We start from the raw sequence: 16,304 nt of genomic DNA on the forward strand, positions 1-16,304 counted from the left end.
AGGAGAACAGGAATTTGTTGAAAAAAGAGGGTTTTTATTTACCCCCAAAAAAATGCCAAACAATGCAAACCAAGAGCTTAATAACTAGGCCTATAAAAGAGGTCAACAGAATATAACTAGACTCAAAATGACAGCTACAAAACAAGGTGTTAACTGAACAAACTGACCTAACAGAATGAAACATGAGGGAACATGTATACCGGCTTGGCCAAACCAACTAACACGAAAGGGGAAAACAAAATGGGTATCCACTAAAACTAATACACAGAAAAAACTAACTAAACCCAAACCCCCCTCTGACATGGCTGGAGATGGTACGGCCTGATGAGCTGGCCACAGGATTTAACAGGTTCCACCCGTTGGACACACCTTTTGCCTGTCCAGGAGGAAACCACCCCCACCAGCATGGTAACTCAAAAGAAGACAAAGAAAAATGATTAATACAACAGAAAATTACTAAATTTAACCTTACAGTGTGAAAATGTGTTCACTCCATTTAAACAGTGTAAAGCTAAAGGAAAATAAAGAAATTATAACTCAAATAAACTGTAGTGTGGACCTGAATTGTTTGGGGTGTGGCTGACTGCAAATTAAATTAACCTGTGCACTGAACAAAGAAGTGAGGTGAGTGTGTGCATGGTTTTACTCTCAACTGTCCATTTGTGTGGCCTTGGCCGTCACAAGGCCTTAGAAATTAGTCCAGAAAGCTCAGCCTTTAAGCTGAAGCCTTCATATACAGCCAGAAAGCCAATAAGAGACAAATGTTTTCCTTTGGAGCAAATGGCCCAAATAAAATCTTACTGGACTCAGATAGCAAGAAAGACGATCTGAAGGGGAGTCGTTTGGTAGCAGGTGCAAGCATGCGTGCATAAGAAGTTGAAAGCTCAAATATTTTAACAAGGTTCATTTGTTTTTAAAGCGCACTTTCTTCCCTCTAGTTGTCAGAACATGTGGGTTCTCCTGTTAAACCATTAATCTAAAGACATATAGATGTCAACAGATGCACATTAGACAACAGACCCCCATTTTGAGAGGATTTTGTCTTAAAGATTTTTTAGTTTTAAAGATAAATTATTTATAGTCAATAAATTATCAAACTAGAATCACTATAAATTACTATCCATCAAATGTCCAACCAGATTGCTTCCCTTGTTGTTCCTACTTAGAAAAAAATCTGATGAAAATTAAAGTATTCTGTTCCTCTTTTTGCTGGGACCCCCTGCAACGCACTCAAGGACCCCTGTGGGTCCCTGAACCAAAGTTTGAAAACCACTGTCTTATGTTATTTGTTTTATGTTCAAAGGAGCAAATGTTACTTTTGGTTTGTGGTTTATGTTGGTAGCACAGTTGTCATATTTTGTCCTGTTTTTCACTGGTTTATATTTGTAACTTTTTTGCGAGGTGGCTGTTACATTTCTTGACCCCAGCAGTATTTTGTTACTGTGTTTTTGAAGTGTTGTTCCCTTTGTTGAATGACATTGAAGGGTTTTCATTCCTGAGAGCTGTTTATATGTGTCAGTCCATGTTGCCTGTCACTCTATGAGGAACTGTGGTATGCAATTGGCAACCCAGTGGAAATGGGTCCACAACTCATTTTTGGTCTCAACCCTAAGCTTTTGAACTTTGCTCTAAGCTTAAAATATGATGTTTGCAGCAGTCCAACAATCAAGTAGGATCCAGAAAAATGGGACACAGGGTGTTTTGTGGAGAACTGCTCCATTCTGGTACAAGCCGAAGATGTGAAATATAAAAGAATGAATATTAGAAAGTTGTCCGAAATAAAACAAACAAAAGATTTTTGATATATTCCCAAATGTGAAAATCAGGACAAAGCTTCATTCATAACCCCATCATGAAAAGTCAGATCACTGTGAAAAACCACCCACAAATCATCATATGTTGGCAGGGACTTGCAGGAAATGGCGAAGACTGATCACTGAGAGTTAATCAATTTCAAGACCGCGAGCACTTGACATCATGGAGTCACTTTCTTAAAATGTCAAGAGTGGTTAGATCAGTGGCCTTTAAGATGAGACACAGTCGGGCACAGGTGGTGTCGCAGTGAAATGATGCATTTTGTGTTTTATACTGCCATGAGGGAGCGTGTAGAAAGAAATGGATTAGACAAATAATGGCACCTTGTGGCACAACATGTGCTGCGTTTGCTGAGGAGGAGGAGGGGTTGCCATTGGTGATTGAGAAGGTTGTATTGGAAAGGCATGAAGCAGTCAAGAGCAGTGCCGGTGACACCTACCCACTGCTTATGAGCATTAATTTAAAACAGGATGGTTGATGGCGCTGACAGATGCACTGTGGGCTAAAAGGATTAAAGTAGCACTTGTTTCTGTTATTAAAGGCAGTGTTAGAGAGGTTACTTTTAAAATGCATTGCAATACAGTTACTGATTACCTAAAAATACACTTAAACATGTACTCAGTGACTTTTGGATTACTGAATATGGTGAAATTGTTTAGTCTAATATTATGTTTTATGTTAATTGTTTTATATTTTATGTTCCTTTGTTTTGTGTAACTTATTATAGTGTTCACATTTAACACTCAGACTTCTAGTAAACTGACAGAAACTTATTTCAGCATCACCTCCTACAGTCCTAAAACATGTCCCAGCAGTAGTAGTGATAGCAGCATTGACAGGTTGGCATAGTTAACATTAGGGGTTCATCTGTGTAGCTAAAGTTAGCATATGTTCTGTGCAGCTAATGTTATCAGTCGTTCTTAAATGTGTCTGTTATTTGATTACATCTTTTTTCTGTATCTGTTATGAAATGCAGTTGCTTTGTTTGTATCCTAATTACATAATCCTATTACATGTAATCCGTTACTCCCTGAGCCCGATTAAAGGACAGTAATGACGTTTTTTTTACTTCTCAGTGATTGATAGCACTGCGTACACGTCTGCATGTCATGTTACAGACGCTCTTGTGTTTGTCTGCTGCTCTCAGTGTGCTGTTGTTGATTTTCATGCATCAGAGTGAGCTCCCACTTGTCTTTCTGTTGTTCTTCCCTGATCCTCTTGTTCCCCAGACTGCACTAGACACAAGCCTTTAAAACCTGTTTCTTTTTCATCTGCTTTGCTTTCATTGGTACATGCTGTAGCTGCAGAAGTGAGTCTAAGCACCAGATATATAAAATGGTGTTTGCTTACAATCATTGTCACTTTCTTTGCATCCTCAGTGTCTGACACATTATGTTCTGCTCGGTGTGCTGCATTGATGTTTTTTTTTTTTTTAAAGAATACTGCAGCAGCTTTAAGATGCTCGCTGGCAGTTTCAAATGTAGAATTGTGGAGTATAAATTAAGCATCCAGGTCACATGAATGTGTTGACTCTGCTTGTTAGCACACGTAACACAGGATTAAAGACTGTTAACATCGTCTGTACATTCAGAGTGCAGTGAGCATCCATACTCTGCAGAGCGAAGCAGTGAAGCTACATCATTCCCTGTGAGGCTGATGACCTACTTTTCCACTCCAGGCGATAACATACTGTACTCTACCCAACCATGTAAAATTCCTCCATCACTATCCACTCTGCATGTGAAAAGGGTATGGGGAGGGGGGGGGGGCTGAAACACCTGTACATAACCTGCATGTGATGATGATGAACCAATGTCTTTGTTCCCTCTGGCAGCCAGAAGTTGTGGAGAGGCTGCATAAAATAATTCAAAGACTGCCACTATCTGCAGGTCAATAAAAGGAGGATGGAGAAAAGCTTGATTTCAGGCTGGCTGAAAAAAGAGGAGACTGTTAATAACAGCTTGCTGACAGAGGGCAATGTACTAGAACCAAGTGGGTTGTAAAAGGAAAAAAAAAAAGCTTCACTTATAAATGAGTGTCTTGGATTAATTTGCTCTCTTCCACAAACATGCACAGGCTGAGCCTGATCAATGTGTTTTTCCTCTTGGTGTCACCTTCAGGCAAAATGTTTTGCCTCACATGTTGTAATAATCAAAGGACAGTAAAGTTATTCCTAACAATTGTGTTTGCTGATTTACATCTTTACATGGCTGGCAGGATGGCCATAGTTGTAGTCTTGATTTCATGAGCCTAATTCAGAAGTTCGACGTGTGTGTGTGTGTGTGTGTGTGTGTGTGTGTGTGTGTGTGTGTGTGTGTGTGTGTGTGTGTGTGTGTGTGTGTGTGTGTGTGTGTGTGTGTGTGAGAACTGTGACAGGGTGTGGCTGGTACTCTTTTCACTAGGGCTGCATGATATAGTAGAAAAGTAATATTGCAATTATTTTGACTGAAATTAAGATTTTGATATGCAATATGATTAGTGATCATTTTTTATCAAGTTTCATTTTAACTGAAACATAAAACTATTAAAAGCATGATGATGTAACATTTATTGCTGTCTGTACCAAAAACATGTTTTCTTTCATTTGAAGAACAAGATGTGTAGAACAGAGCATCTCTGCATCACTACAGCACTTTCAGTGTGGATTATAATGCTGTTGTCTCTCTCAGTCTTTTTTTTTTTTCTTTTCAAAAATTGGAACCCCTGTTATCACCATGTTGTCTCTGTGTGTGTCATCATGGCAAAATGTTGTTCTGGCAGAGTCAGACCTGATCTCCCCGGGGCCCAAAGCAAAATTAGCTGACCCGTGAGCCATGTAAAACATTTGCTATTGCTACACAGTCACACCTGGCAGCCAAGTGCTCCCACTACAATCCTCCCACCTTTAAACCAGTTTGTTCTATTTGTCACTCTAAGAATAAGGAGATCTATACAGAACTGAATGAGGTATAAAAAAAACAATACTGAACAAAATAGTTTGTATAGAATCTTAAGACAAATGAATTTAAAAAAAATCAAATCATTTACTGTTAGTTGCTGAGAAAACACAAGTTTACCTGATTAGAGTTTATCCTATTTACTCTGGTGATGTTATTTTTTCTTTTGTTCTGCTTCATCCTCTCATCAAAGTTGTGAACAAACACGAAGCGGAGCCCCTTCACGGGGCCCTACGCAGCTTGCATAGTGTGTCTATGGGCCCAACCGGTTTTGGGTCCTGAAGACACCTACTATGATGGGAACTAGCAGAAGCAGTTTTGAGTATTTCTACAGGTGTCTATATGTCTGTGGACAGATTTTGTCATCATGATAGCATCACGATCGTTGAAGATGCAGTTGTGAAACTTTACAGGTAGCTGCGATCAACAGAAAGGTCAAGGATGGGTGTGGTCAGACCCATGAGTACTGAGTACTGATGTAATAATGACTACTGAGCCCTCATGGGTTGGAACATCAACATGTTGACAGGCGCCATGGTTGGTGTGTTAGTGTGTAGTTCTGTTGTGGTCACCACCACCAAGGTAATTTTGTCTGGCTTCCATTTGGCGTGGAGCAGGCAGTGCACAGAGGGCTTTTAGAGCTTTTTTTGCTCATAACAGCTACGTGCTGCTGCAGGCAACATGAATGAGAGAGGTGAGAATGAATTAAACCAGTGTATTATGAAACCAAAACCATAAACCATTTTTTCACACCACCACTGGGCTGTTGTCAGGTGGTCAGGATTTTGGCCAGATTACCGTGAACTGGGCTATATTTTTTCTTTATTTTTAAGGCACTGGAGCCTCCTATGTGCTTTCAAGCACACTGAACAGTTAAATTGTTGTCTTACTGTTATGTCATATTAAAAATTGTTAAGAACCAAATCTTAATGAACAATTATGGGCTGGAAAACATCAAACAATCTGGCAAAAATGATGCCAGTGATCAGTTACATAAATAGCTATAATGTCAGCCTCACTTTTTTATTTTATTCCTGGTACAAGGGCTAGGGGATATGGCTTATGAATAATATCTCAATATTTTTAGGCTGTTTGGTGATGTTTTGATATACACATTTTTTTCTGAAATAGCATAACACAAATAACAAAGAGGGTAAAGTCAAAATAGTCTGTTAGTTTCAGAAAATTACGTACTGTAATGCAGCAACACTTATGACATATCACAATACAACAATATCCAAAATCTAAAATACTATCTGTCCAGATTAATGTCATTATGGGTCAGAGGGAAAACTGTATTTACAAATGTATCTACGTCACGTCTGCTTGTGTCAGTCGTCTCTCTCAGTACACTGCGACAGGGCTTTAAATAGCAACGGCATCAGTGTTGTGTTTTCTGCTCAGTGTCATCAACGCCCAGAGGAGGTTAACCTTTAAATGGCTGTAAAAACTAGTTGGATGTGAGCAGTCGTGACACCAACGGGTGGGCGCAGCTGGGCCAGGATGAGAGCGAAGGAGGAATCGTGTCACAGCCAGGCCAGTGAGTCATTCTCTCGTGGCAGTCTCTTAGACAATAGATGCCTATGACGCTGGCATATGCTGAGATGTGTTACATGTCTCCACAGAAGAAATGCCACAGCAGCGGGCTGTGTGACACAAAGATGTGAAACGCAGTGTTTGTGATTATAGGCCTCCCAAGGACGCTATGATATTGTGTTGAAATAGCCGAATGGATTTATGACGTTGCCTGTTTATAAAAATCCCCCACTGAGTTGTTTCTCCCCTTCAGCTGCAAAACGTTTCTCCAAGTAAAAGATTCACTTACAAAGATCATGCTAACAATGATATGCATTTAGAATAATTTATTACTTGTTTGGGTTGGAGAGGAGCCTAGATGATGTAGTAGGAGTCTGGAGGGGGGATGCGGGATGGAGGAAAGGGGGAAAGGGAAGGTTTGAGAGATGAAGGGGTGAGGGTTAAGGGATGTGGGGTGGTGGGAGGCATGTAGGATGAGGGATGTACAGGAGGGGAGGAAAGCAGAGAGGGGATGTAGGGATTAAGGTGAAGGATGCACGGATGGGTGTGATGTGTCAGCTGGTGACTGGAGGACAGGTCTGAGACTCTGGGTCGGGTACCATCTCTTTGTAACCTTCTGATGATCAGAACCCCAAGAGAACTTCAGGTGGAAAGGTTCATGTGAGCATATCTGATGTCTTTCAGATCATGATGGATGTATGTGATGTATGCTGGAGAGGATCAGTGACCAAGAATTTTGATGTTGCGGTCAGGCATTCCCTGCCTGGAAGCAGCTGAGGCAGCTCCAGTGTGAAAAGAACGCCCAGAGTACAGGCTCAGGGGATATTCCTAATCTGGACGGGATGTGGTGGAAGTGGTGGTGGAACCAGAAGTGAGAGGCAGCTTTTCCTGTCTCGGAGATGAAAAGAGGGTCTTGACTGGAAAGCTTGACTGGTTAGTCTCAAGTTTATATAGACAAAGGCATGAGTCTAGTTGAAAGAGTTGGAAGGGTCGAGGAGGACCAGACTGGTTGGTGTCGCTGCATTTAAGGTCTAAGACAGGGGTGTCAGAAGACTGAACTCAAATGTCAGACAAATGCACACTTTCAGAAGACACCAAAGAGATGCCAGCAGTCAGGATAAATAGTCGATAAATAGTTTGAAAAGCTTGGTTTTTAATTGTCAGTAGAGTTTTTTCACATTGTACTTAGCCCTGGACTAAGAGAGATGTTAGCCCTAGGCCAAGCGCTCTCTTATTCTGGGACTAAAGGGGGTTCTCACTGACATATTCCTGTCCCGTTCCAAAGTGGACTAACACAGACTTTAGCCGAGGGCCTGAGTTTGTGGGATTATCCCCTGAAAATCGACTAACCCAGGGCTAAAACGTGCCAGTGTGAAACGAGGCTAAAAGATCAAAGGAGCCGTCACAGAACATTCTACAAACTCAGTGCTAATAGAAGGGCAGCGTGAATCATATAGCCCTGGGCTTAGCTCAACCTTGGCTTAATAATGTGTTTGTGAAAAGGGGCTAAGTTAACCCACGGTTAACTCTAAACCGAGGGTTAAGGATAGCCATGGGTTAAGAATGTGTAATGTGAAAAGCCCTGGTGTGATGTAACAGGATGTTTCTCTGACTGAGAGCTCGCTTGAGGCAAGCGATTGTCCACTGAGGGACAGTCAGAGTGTTGGCTGGGTTAGTAAGGGTCTCGGTGGTGTCATCTATCATCTGTTGGGATATATCAGTCAAAGTCTTAGTTAATGCAATACTTCTGTCCCCACCTATCTGCAAAACTAACATTTCTATCTGCCTTAGTTGTGCTTTGTGTTAAGTGCTAAGTAAATGTTAGCCTGCCAACGGGCTGAAACATTATGCTCGATTAACAGGAGTATATTAGCATTGTCATCGTGACCATGTTAAGATGCTGATCTTAGCATTTGGCTTCAGCACTGAGTGCAGCTTCACAGAGCTAGCATGGCTGCTGTAGACTAAATCTGGAGTTATCACCAAACTGCCAAAGGGAATTTGAGGCAATTTGGCTTCACACTGCTGCTGATCCAGCACTCTCACTTCTCATGTGGAATATATCTAGTCTGTGTGTGTGTGTGTGTGTGTGTGTGTGTGTGTGTGTGTGTGTGTGTGTGTGTGTGTGTGTGTGTGTTAGTGTTGTATACTTGTGCATGTTTGCACATGCTGGCATACAACGTTTAAGATGCTGTTCAGTTTTAACCATGAAGACAGCAGCAAGCCAAATAGAACATTTCAGATATACCGTAAATGCACAGGATGCACCTGGAAAAAACTTGTGTGTGAATCTAAACTAATTATGTAGAACAAATATTCTATTCTAGAGTCTTTCATGAGAGCTTGTAATAATTTCCTTTCTTTATAATTTTTTTTATTGTAGAACATGCAGGACTTAAGTACAAAATACATAAGTTTAGAAAGCGTTTATAGTCCCTCCATAATTTCCCATTCATGACCTTTTCTTACAGTGTGATTTTACAGAATTAAAAGTAAAAATGAGTGATTGCTAATAGACAAAGTTATAATGTGTTTTCTTTCATTTCAGGTACCTCATGTTGTAGATTAATTGCCTATAAAAGTGATACACTAGTTTTGATTTTACTGCCATAATTAGAGTACGTTCTTGGGAAGTACCACAGTAGATTAATAATTGGGTCATTTAGTGGCGACAGGAGGTTTGTAAGAGCAGTCTGCGCTGGGATGGGGAGTTTTATGGCTCTCTATATAACAGTCTGCCGTTCTGTGTCTAGCTCATATTTGCATTTGCTTGCAATAAAGCAAACCACTAATCTGGCGGTGAAGTGACACAGAAAGTAAGAACAAAACAAGTGATTGCTCGCTTCTGTTCGCTGAATGCTTTGCAGCTTGCACTTGAATGTTACTCATTGGAACCCCCCCAAACCCCCAGCCCGTCCCCGCTCCAGTCTCACTTTTCATTTTGCCTTTCATTTTGTAGTTGCCGAACTTGAAGCTGAACTATGTATCTGCAAACAGGCAGATAACATGTTATGAATATTCATGATTTTACCAGGCACTCTTGTTAGTCCTCATCCCACTACTTTTTCTCGTAACCAGGGCCATCCGTGCTCGGTCCTCTTCCAGTTTCTCTGCATCATCATCCTCCCCCTCCATCTCCTGCTCATTTGTCACTGATGTTCTCCACCTTTACTGCCAGTTACTTACCTTTCCTCCTCTTTAATTGCATTTTGATGACAATGCTTTCTCTTCTCCATATTCTCCTTCATCTCATTTCTATTTTAAATTGTAATTTATTATGTATAATCACTTATTGGTGGTTGCTGCATAGATTCTGGTTTGCCTGTGCTCAGTATCTCAACACTGTGTCAACTTTTCCAGAGGGAATCTGTGACCTCTGAGCTATACCGGAGCAGGTTTTTATCTCCTCCCAGTTGTACGCAGCTATTCTAAGCAATGTGACTTATCTTGGCTCCAAGCTCATAATTAAAGCATATGGATCAAATACAGGCCAGGCGGTCAGGTGTCACTGATGTACTACTATGTATTTTCTAAATTGCTTTTCTCGCAATTTGGACACTTCAGCTCTTGTCGCTGCTAACGCTTCCTGCTGGTCTGAGGAGGATCTAGACAACACCCGTCTCCTCTGAAAGACGTGGAGTTGTGCCAAAGCTGGATGGTGATGAAAACCCAACATTTCCTGATTTTGCTGCTTCATAATAAAAACACTGAAATAACAAAGTAACAAGGGACTTTTATTGCAAAGGATTTATAGGAAAGTCTAGGTCTGTTTGCTGTTTTACAGCTGCTTGACTTAGAGGTAAGTTTCTAGTGCGTAGCCCTGTTGTAATGGAGATGCAAACAGTCATGCCAAGCCACTGCCACTGGTTCAACTCTCCTTCTTGTGGGTTTCCAAATAGTCAAATAGTTTTTATAAGTCTCTAAGATATAATCCCTCACTGGCTTCCCACTTACAAACACTGACAATTTGATTGAGGTTAGTCAGAAACATTGCTACAGTCATTAAATATTAATTATTTTTATTAGGGCTGAACAATGTGCAAAATAAATCATATTGTGAGATACTGTGATAGGAATTTTCTTTTAATTTACTTATTAATAAATCAACTAATTGTCTCATTACTATAGTAGAGAAACCACCAACCTTGTTAATAACCCAGATGTATTGATAAGGGTGGGCTCGTTGACAGTTGATTGATCTTATCTGCTGTGAGATTATGTGTGGGTGTTTGTGTTTGCCAAGACCGGGACATCTCAACAGTCTATGAATGGAGACTTTGTGTCATTAGCAGTGGGTAACCGACACTGTGGCCAAGTTGTCATCGATGTGAGTGGACCTCTGAGAGTATTGGATGTGTTCAGAGAGATGGTTCTGTTTTGTTAAAGCCTGGCCCACTTGTGATCCTCATGCTACAAATCATGTTATCTTTGTTGTGTGTTCTGGGCATTCGCTGAAAACCAATTCAGAAGCAACTAGGAATGGTTGGGGTTGAAGAAGCAGAAAGAGGGGGTGGCATCATCTTCTCATTGCCAGAAAGTGATTCTGGGTCTGTTGTAACAACACTAAAAAGAAAACGCTTGTCCCCTCTGCCAGCGCTGCACACAGAGGGATCTTTGTAATACTAATCAGTCCTCATCGCTGCTCCAACTCTGTGGAAGCAAAGGGCTTCATGTGTGCTGGATTCATCTGTTCAGTCAGAATATTCTGCACATTTATCCGTAATAGCGGAACAAAATGTTTTTGTTTGATATTCTCTGCTCTCCCATGTTCATATCTGAGCTCCATGTGAGACAGTTGTTGAAAGCAGTTAAGAAAGTAGTCATTTTATTGGCACATAAAATTGATTAATATCCTTCTTGGTGACAATTGATTAATCCTGTGCAGCAGCTCTGCGTCCCCTGATGATTGGTGCTGTTCTGACTGTCAGCAGTGTTTGGAGCTGTTTGGTGGTGTCCCATCGGAATAAATTAATGTCCTGCATGTTGGCTATCATGAATAATTTGATAAGCAACACTGTTTTCCATCTTTAAGACTTTAAGACTCTCTCAGAGCAATGTGAAACACCTCCCCAATGTGTTGACTACAAATAGGTGCCTCATGTTCTCATAATTTGGCTTGTTAACTCTCCATCTAACTGAATACCTGCAAAGCTACCCCCTCTGTCTCAGCTGTACTCATTCTGTTCTAAATCCTTGCTGATACTTTGTTGCCCCCATCAGTGTCTCATACAGACGCACCCTTTAGCATCTGTCACTGTGCTTCCAAATAACTTCAATTAGGAGCTTTTCCATCAGTACATTGGCCACACATTCACATAACCATTTAGAACACGCCAAGCTGTGCCGAGACGCAACCAAAGATTGGACCATCTCCGGAGTGGGGCCGCCTCCAGCAGGCTGCAGTGACGTCTCGTCCACCGCGACCAACCTGTGACGACCCCATGTCTTCCCCTCAAACAAGCACGTGTTGTGAGACTCAACTCGTGCGTACAGGGGAGTAGAGATAAAGTCATGTTTAAAACTCTCCGTGTTCAACTGTCAGTACATTTGTAGCTTCTAACTGATTGTGGCTCGAAGTTTAGTTTTTTCTCCTGCATCGTTATTTGTGGTTTCAGGTATCAGCTTAATTTACCATTTCGTGTTCACTTTTAGCCAGATAGAAATCATGTTATTGCTGATGAAAACCCATCACTTCCCAATCTGGATGCTTCATAATGAAAGCTTTTAAATAGCAATGTAACAGGGACTTTTATTGTATAGATACTGTAGGAAATTAAATGTATTTATTTTCTCTTTAACAACTACTTGACTCAAGACAAGCACATATCAGTTAAAAGAAGTACCTTCAAGCAGGTTGTAGTTAATATGTAAATGCTTTGCTGAGTCAAACTGAGTCAAATCAAGCAGCACGTTTATGGAAAAGGGGCTGATGTAAACCCAACCACGTCAGATGGCATAGTATAAAAAGCAAAAAGGGCATATATGGAGGAGATATAAATAGGCCTATTGGCCATTATGTGTTTATCTGGATTCTCAAATATCAGTAGACTGTGCTCCAAAAATTAGGCCTCTATTTTTTTAAATATATATATTTTTCATTATAACACACAGAAAGAAAGAAATAATTCTGACTATTTATTTTGATCATGATTTATTATTGTGTCCTGTTGGTGAAGAATGTTTATAAAGCGTTGGTTACTCCTCTCTGGCTGCCTCAATAAGATGACATGAAAACACAAAGGTTTCCCCTGAAGCAGCACAACAACTCTGCCCATTTCTTTCATGACACCTTGAGCATGAAGAATGAGGATACGCTCCTCTTTTTCACTGCTGCTAACAAGTGTTCACCTCCCTTTGGGAAACCTGAAATATTAATGGATGAGTTTTATTCTGGAGCCAGGAAGGTGACCTTCATGCACGCGCGCGTGTCCGCAGAGAGACCCGTATTCTACTTTTCACCACCCACGTCTTATAATGAGGTTGATGCTGTATTTATTTTGTTTGTTCATAGTTATCTCATAAAAGGAATCGTAATGTTCCAGGTGGAGGTAGATGGTAGTCTGATAGAAGAGACTTAATAAGCCCTGCAGTGAAACCTTGTGTTCCCAAGCATAGGATGTAGATGAATAGAAGCAGCAGCCTAGTTACATAATTTCATCTTGATTAGCTTTAAGTAAGATTTAAAAGTTTCTACTTCAGGATTCACTGAGGTATAAGTTTGGAACACAAAAGGACCAAGGAAACTAACCATATACCCTAAATCTTGTTTTATGCATGCTGGGTTTTTATACACATTTTGTAATATATAGAGACACGAGTCACCTGGAGATCCATCCAGCTACCTCTCTGCCTTCAAGCCTGTCTTGCAGCAAATCATGAGTGACAGCGAACACAACCTCAGACGTTGCTTTTACACCCCTCCCTCTGCCCTGTGTTTCCCCCTCTCTCCTGGACGTGTGTGAATATGATGAGTGTTGACAGCATGAGAGGGCAGCACTGCCGGTCCCACTTTCTCCTTCAGCCTCGGGCTGGGCTAATTTTTGGTGGCAGGGTTGGGTCAGGTGGCGTGAACGGGCAGTGCGTGGTGGCATGGTCCTGACAGCACAAGTGCCAAAGACTCAGGCTCAGTCATTTCAACAAAAATAATGATGGTACTGAAGCACAGCTTGCTCTAGTCATAATTCCAAACAGTATGTTCATTTACTAAAAATAAAACATAAAAGACAAAATATTTTTGTGGTGACGTGTGAATTGTGTGCATTGATGACTTCTCTGCTGTTTGGCCCAGATATGTTTTTCTCTGCAGTCTCAGCACTAATGCTCTTAATTTTTAATTCTTTATGGCTCTTTAATTGTTTATTTTTAAACCACAGAAGTAGGATGTGTCTTGCTCTGGATGTCTCTAGTGTCTTGCCTTTACAGTTAACAATAAATACTAGTGGTTTCACTTCAGTGAATATAAATTAGGGATGATGAATATGGCCAGTAATGGGAAATTTCTATTATTATTTATTATTCTCATAATGAAATTACAGCCAACAAACACTGGCCCTACTAATATCTGATTTGACAGATTATGTCAAACCGTGTAATATGAATTAAAAGTGCTCTATAAAAACAACTTATATTACATTTTTTTATGTACTTTGCTAGAAAAAATAAATGAAGATTTGAAGAGTGAGAGCTGTTCTTCATTTATGTTGTAATAGTGATGTCATTTGGACTTGGTTAAGTCAGAGCATCTCATTCTTTCTTACTCTCAGGTCTGCATAAACTACAGGTTATATGAACTTATTTTGAAGATACAAATATGTGAAATGATCTTGTGTTTGTGTGTACACATGATGTCAAATTATTAGCTGCCCAAATAAAACATTTTCAACACTGACTTTTAAAATAATTTAAATCCTGTATTGTTTATCCATGTTTACTTTGTTGCAGTGTTCTTCCTTGCCTTTGTTGGTGCATTGCTAAGGTTATTCACACAGTTATGAGCAGGAACTTTTACAAGATGACAGAACTACTGTTTGTTTTTGCAAAATCAAATTAAGAATAAATAAATATGATTTTGTGGATCTAGCACGTTCCTGCATTTTAAGGGTCACTGTTTGGCAGCCAGCTCTTCACTTCTGTTACAGTTGGTCCCAGATTACTGCTGCACCGGCCTGAGATAATAATGTTGACAAAGCTATAGATTGTGAATAGTTCACAGTGATTGATTTCCTACTTGAAGTAATTCAGAGCTTACTGAAGTGAATAGAAAGCAATGGCTGTCTGGAGAGTAAAAAAGTCAATATATATATCTATAATGTGCTTTAAAGAATACAAGCAATTTGTTCATAATAGATTATTTTTTTCTTTTCACCCTTCCTCTATCAGAGTAAAAAGTAAACATAGCAATGAACAATGAATGAATTCTTCATGCATTTCGGCACATCATGTCCTCAAAAATGTAAACAAAAATAAACCAGATAACCCAGAGAAAAAAATGTGGCAGGTCATTGCTGGGCCGCTCATGTTTTCAAAGCAGAAACAGACAAGGGTCAACTTCATTCCTCTCACAGAGACGCACACAAAGACAACAGCTTGAATTTCCTTGTAATTCTGATCTTTTAATGTCCCTACAGGTGCTGGGGAGTCTGGGAAGAGCACCATTGTAAAGCAGATGAAGTAAGTCACAAAACATCTTTTACTTACTTTATTTTTTACATATGATCTTTTCTTTTTAACCCAAAGATGGGCATCATCTACTGTACAGTCTCTTGATGAAATGCTAGTATTTCACAAATGAAGATGAATGGAGAAGAATAATTAATCCGTCTTGTGCTTCTGTTGTTTTCCATTTGTAAGGTTGAAAGGAAATATTTCAGCAGTAGATGATCAGCCAGCACCGACCATGAGGGATATTAAATCAGAAGTTATGGCTCAATAGTTTGAGGAAACCATGACACTTTTAGATAACATAAATTTGACTTCTTTCTTGGTTTCTAGGGGAGAGTGTGGCCTCTCCTGTTTGTTATTGTGTTTCACTGTTCATAAGAGGAATGAGCAGTAAAAGAGGATATTGTAATGCTGCTGCACCAATCACAACACAGACACACACACACACACACACACACACACACACACACACACACACACACACAGGACCCTAAATGGCTTAATTATTCACATTCCTCTGGGCTAGCCAGGATTTGAATTCATTTTTTATGAGCTTGGAGCAGGAACAGTCTGCCGCTTTTTGAACCCAGGTTATTAACACGTACAGGCGTAAAGATAAATCAACCTACAGCACATTTTCAACATTAGCCTATTATGTAACATCACACATTAATGTATCCTGTGTAAACATGACCTTACAGTAGACAAAAGGCAGCTCTTTCTTTTCTTAATTGTTGCAGTTGTTTATCATTTGCATCAGCACACTGTTAAAGCAGTAAGCATTTTTACTTTAGAATTAATGTGGGGTCATCTCAGTTTGCTCTCACTGCATTTCTCTCTGCAGCCAGATAAAGTCTGGATGATTTCATCTCATGATAGGATGCACACACACTTAGTTCCCACACTCACAGGTTCAGAGTAATAATATTGCAAGAGGATACTGCATCAACCAATGGTGCAGAGTTGAGGTGGTTCCACTGTGTGTTGTCCGCACTGCTACACGTCATCCTACACAACATGCTGACATGATAACTGAGTATACAGTATGCTTCTTGGTAGAAGAAGTTGTACATAAACAAAAAGGCTTCTTATCAGCTTCAAAGTGTTTTGCCTTTTGACACCCAAATATATTACTCTAAAATTTTACTTTTTTGGTTGAGCCTCACCACTTTCATATCCTCCTGCATGTTTTTTTTTTTAAAATCAAAAAATCTCCAAAAATAGGCACCTAGTGGGAGCCAGACTAAGCTGGTGGCTAGCAGGTGAACATTCAGGCCCCAAGTGGTCAAAAAAGAATGTGTTTATGCCGGGTTAAGGAATGTATTCAGAATTGTTCAAGTAGAAATTAAAACAATA

General features: G+C 40.1%; 1 protein-coding gene across 1 annotated transcript in view; it reads left to right on the forward strand.

Moving 5' to 3' along the window:
• The window catches only part of LOC146331806 (guanine nucleotide-binding protein G(i) subunit alpha-2), a 58,730-nt gene that overhangs the window by 23,029 nt on the left and 19,397 nt on the right, over positions 1-16,304 (forward strand). The window contains exon 2 of the mRNA XM_084735717.1: positions 14,915-14,957. Within this exon, the coding sequence (XP_084591843.1) occupies positions 14,915-14,957 (43 nt within the window). The remainder of the gene's footprint in view (positions 1-14,914; positions 14,958-16,304) is intronic.

Source organism: Lutjanus erythropterus, chromosome 2 (genome assembly GCF_056507025.1).
Source record: "Lutjanus erythropterus isolate fLutEry1 chromosome 2, fLutEry1.hap2, whole genome shotgun sequence".
Taxonomy (NCBI): domain Eukaryota; kingdom Metazoa; phylum Chordata; class Actinopteri; order Lutjaniformes; family Lutjanidae; genus Lutjanus; species Lutjanus erythropterus.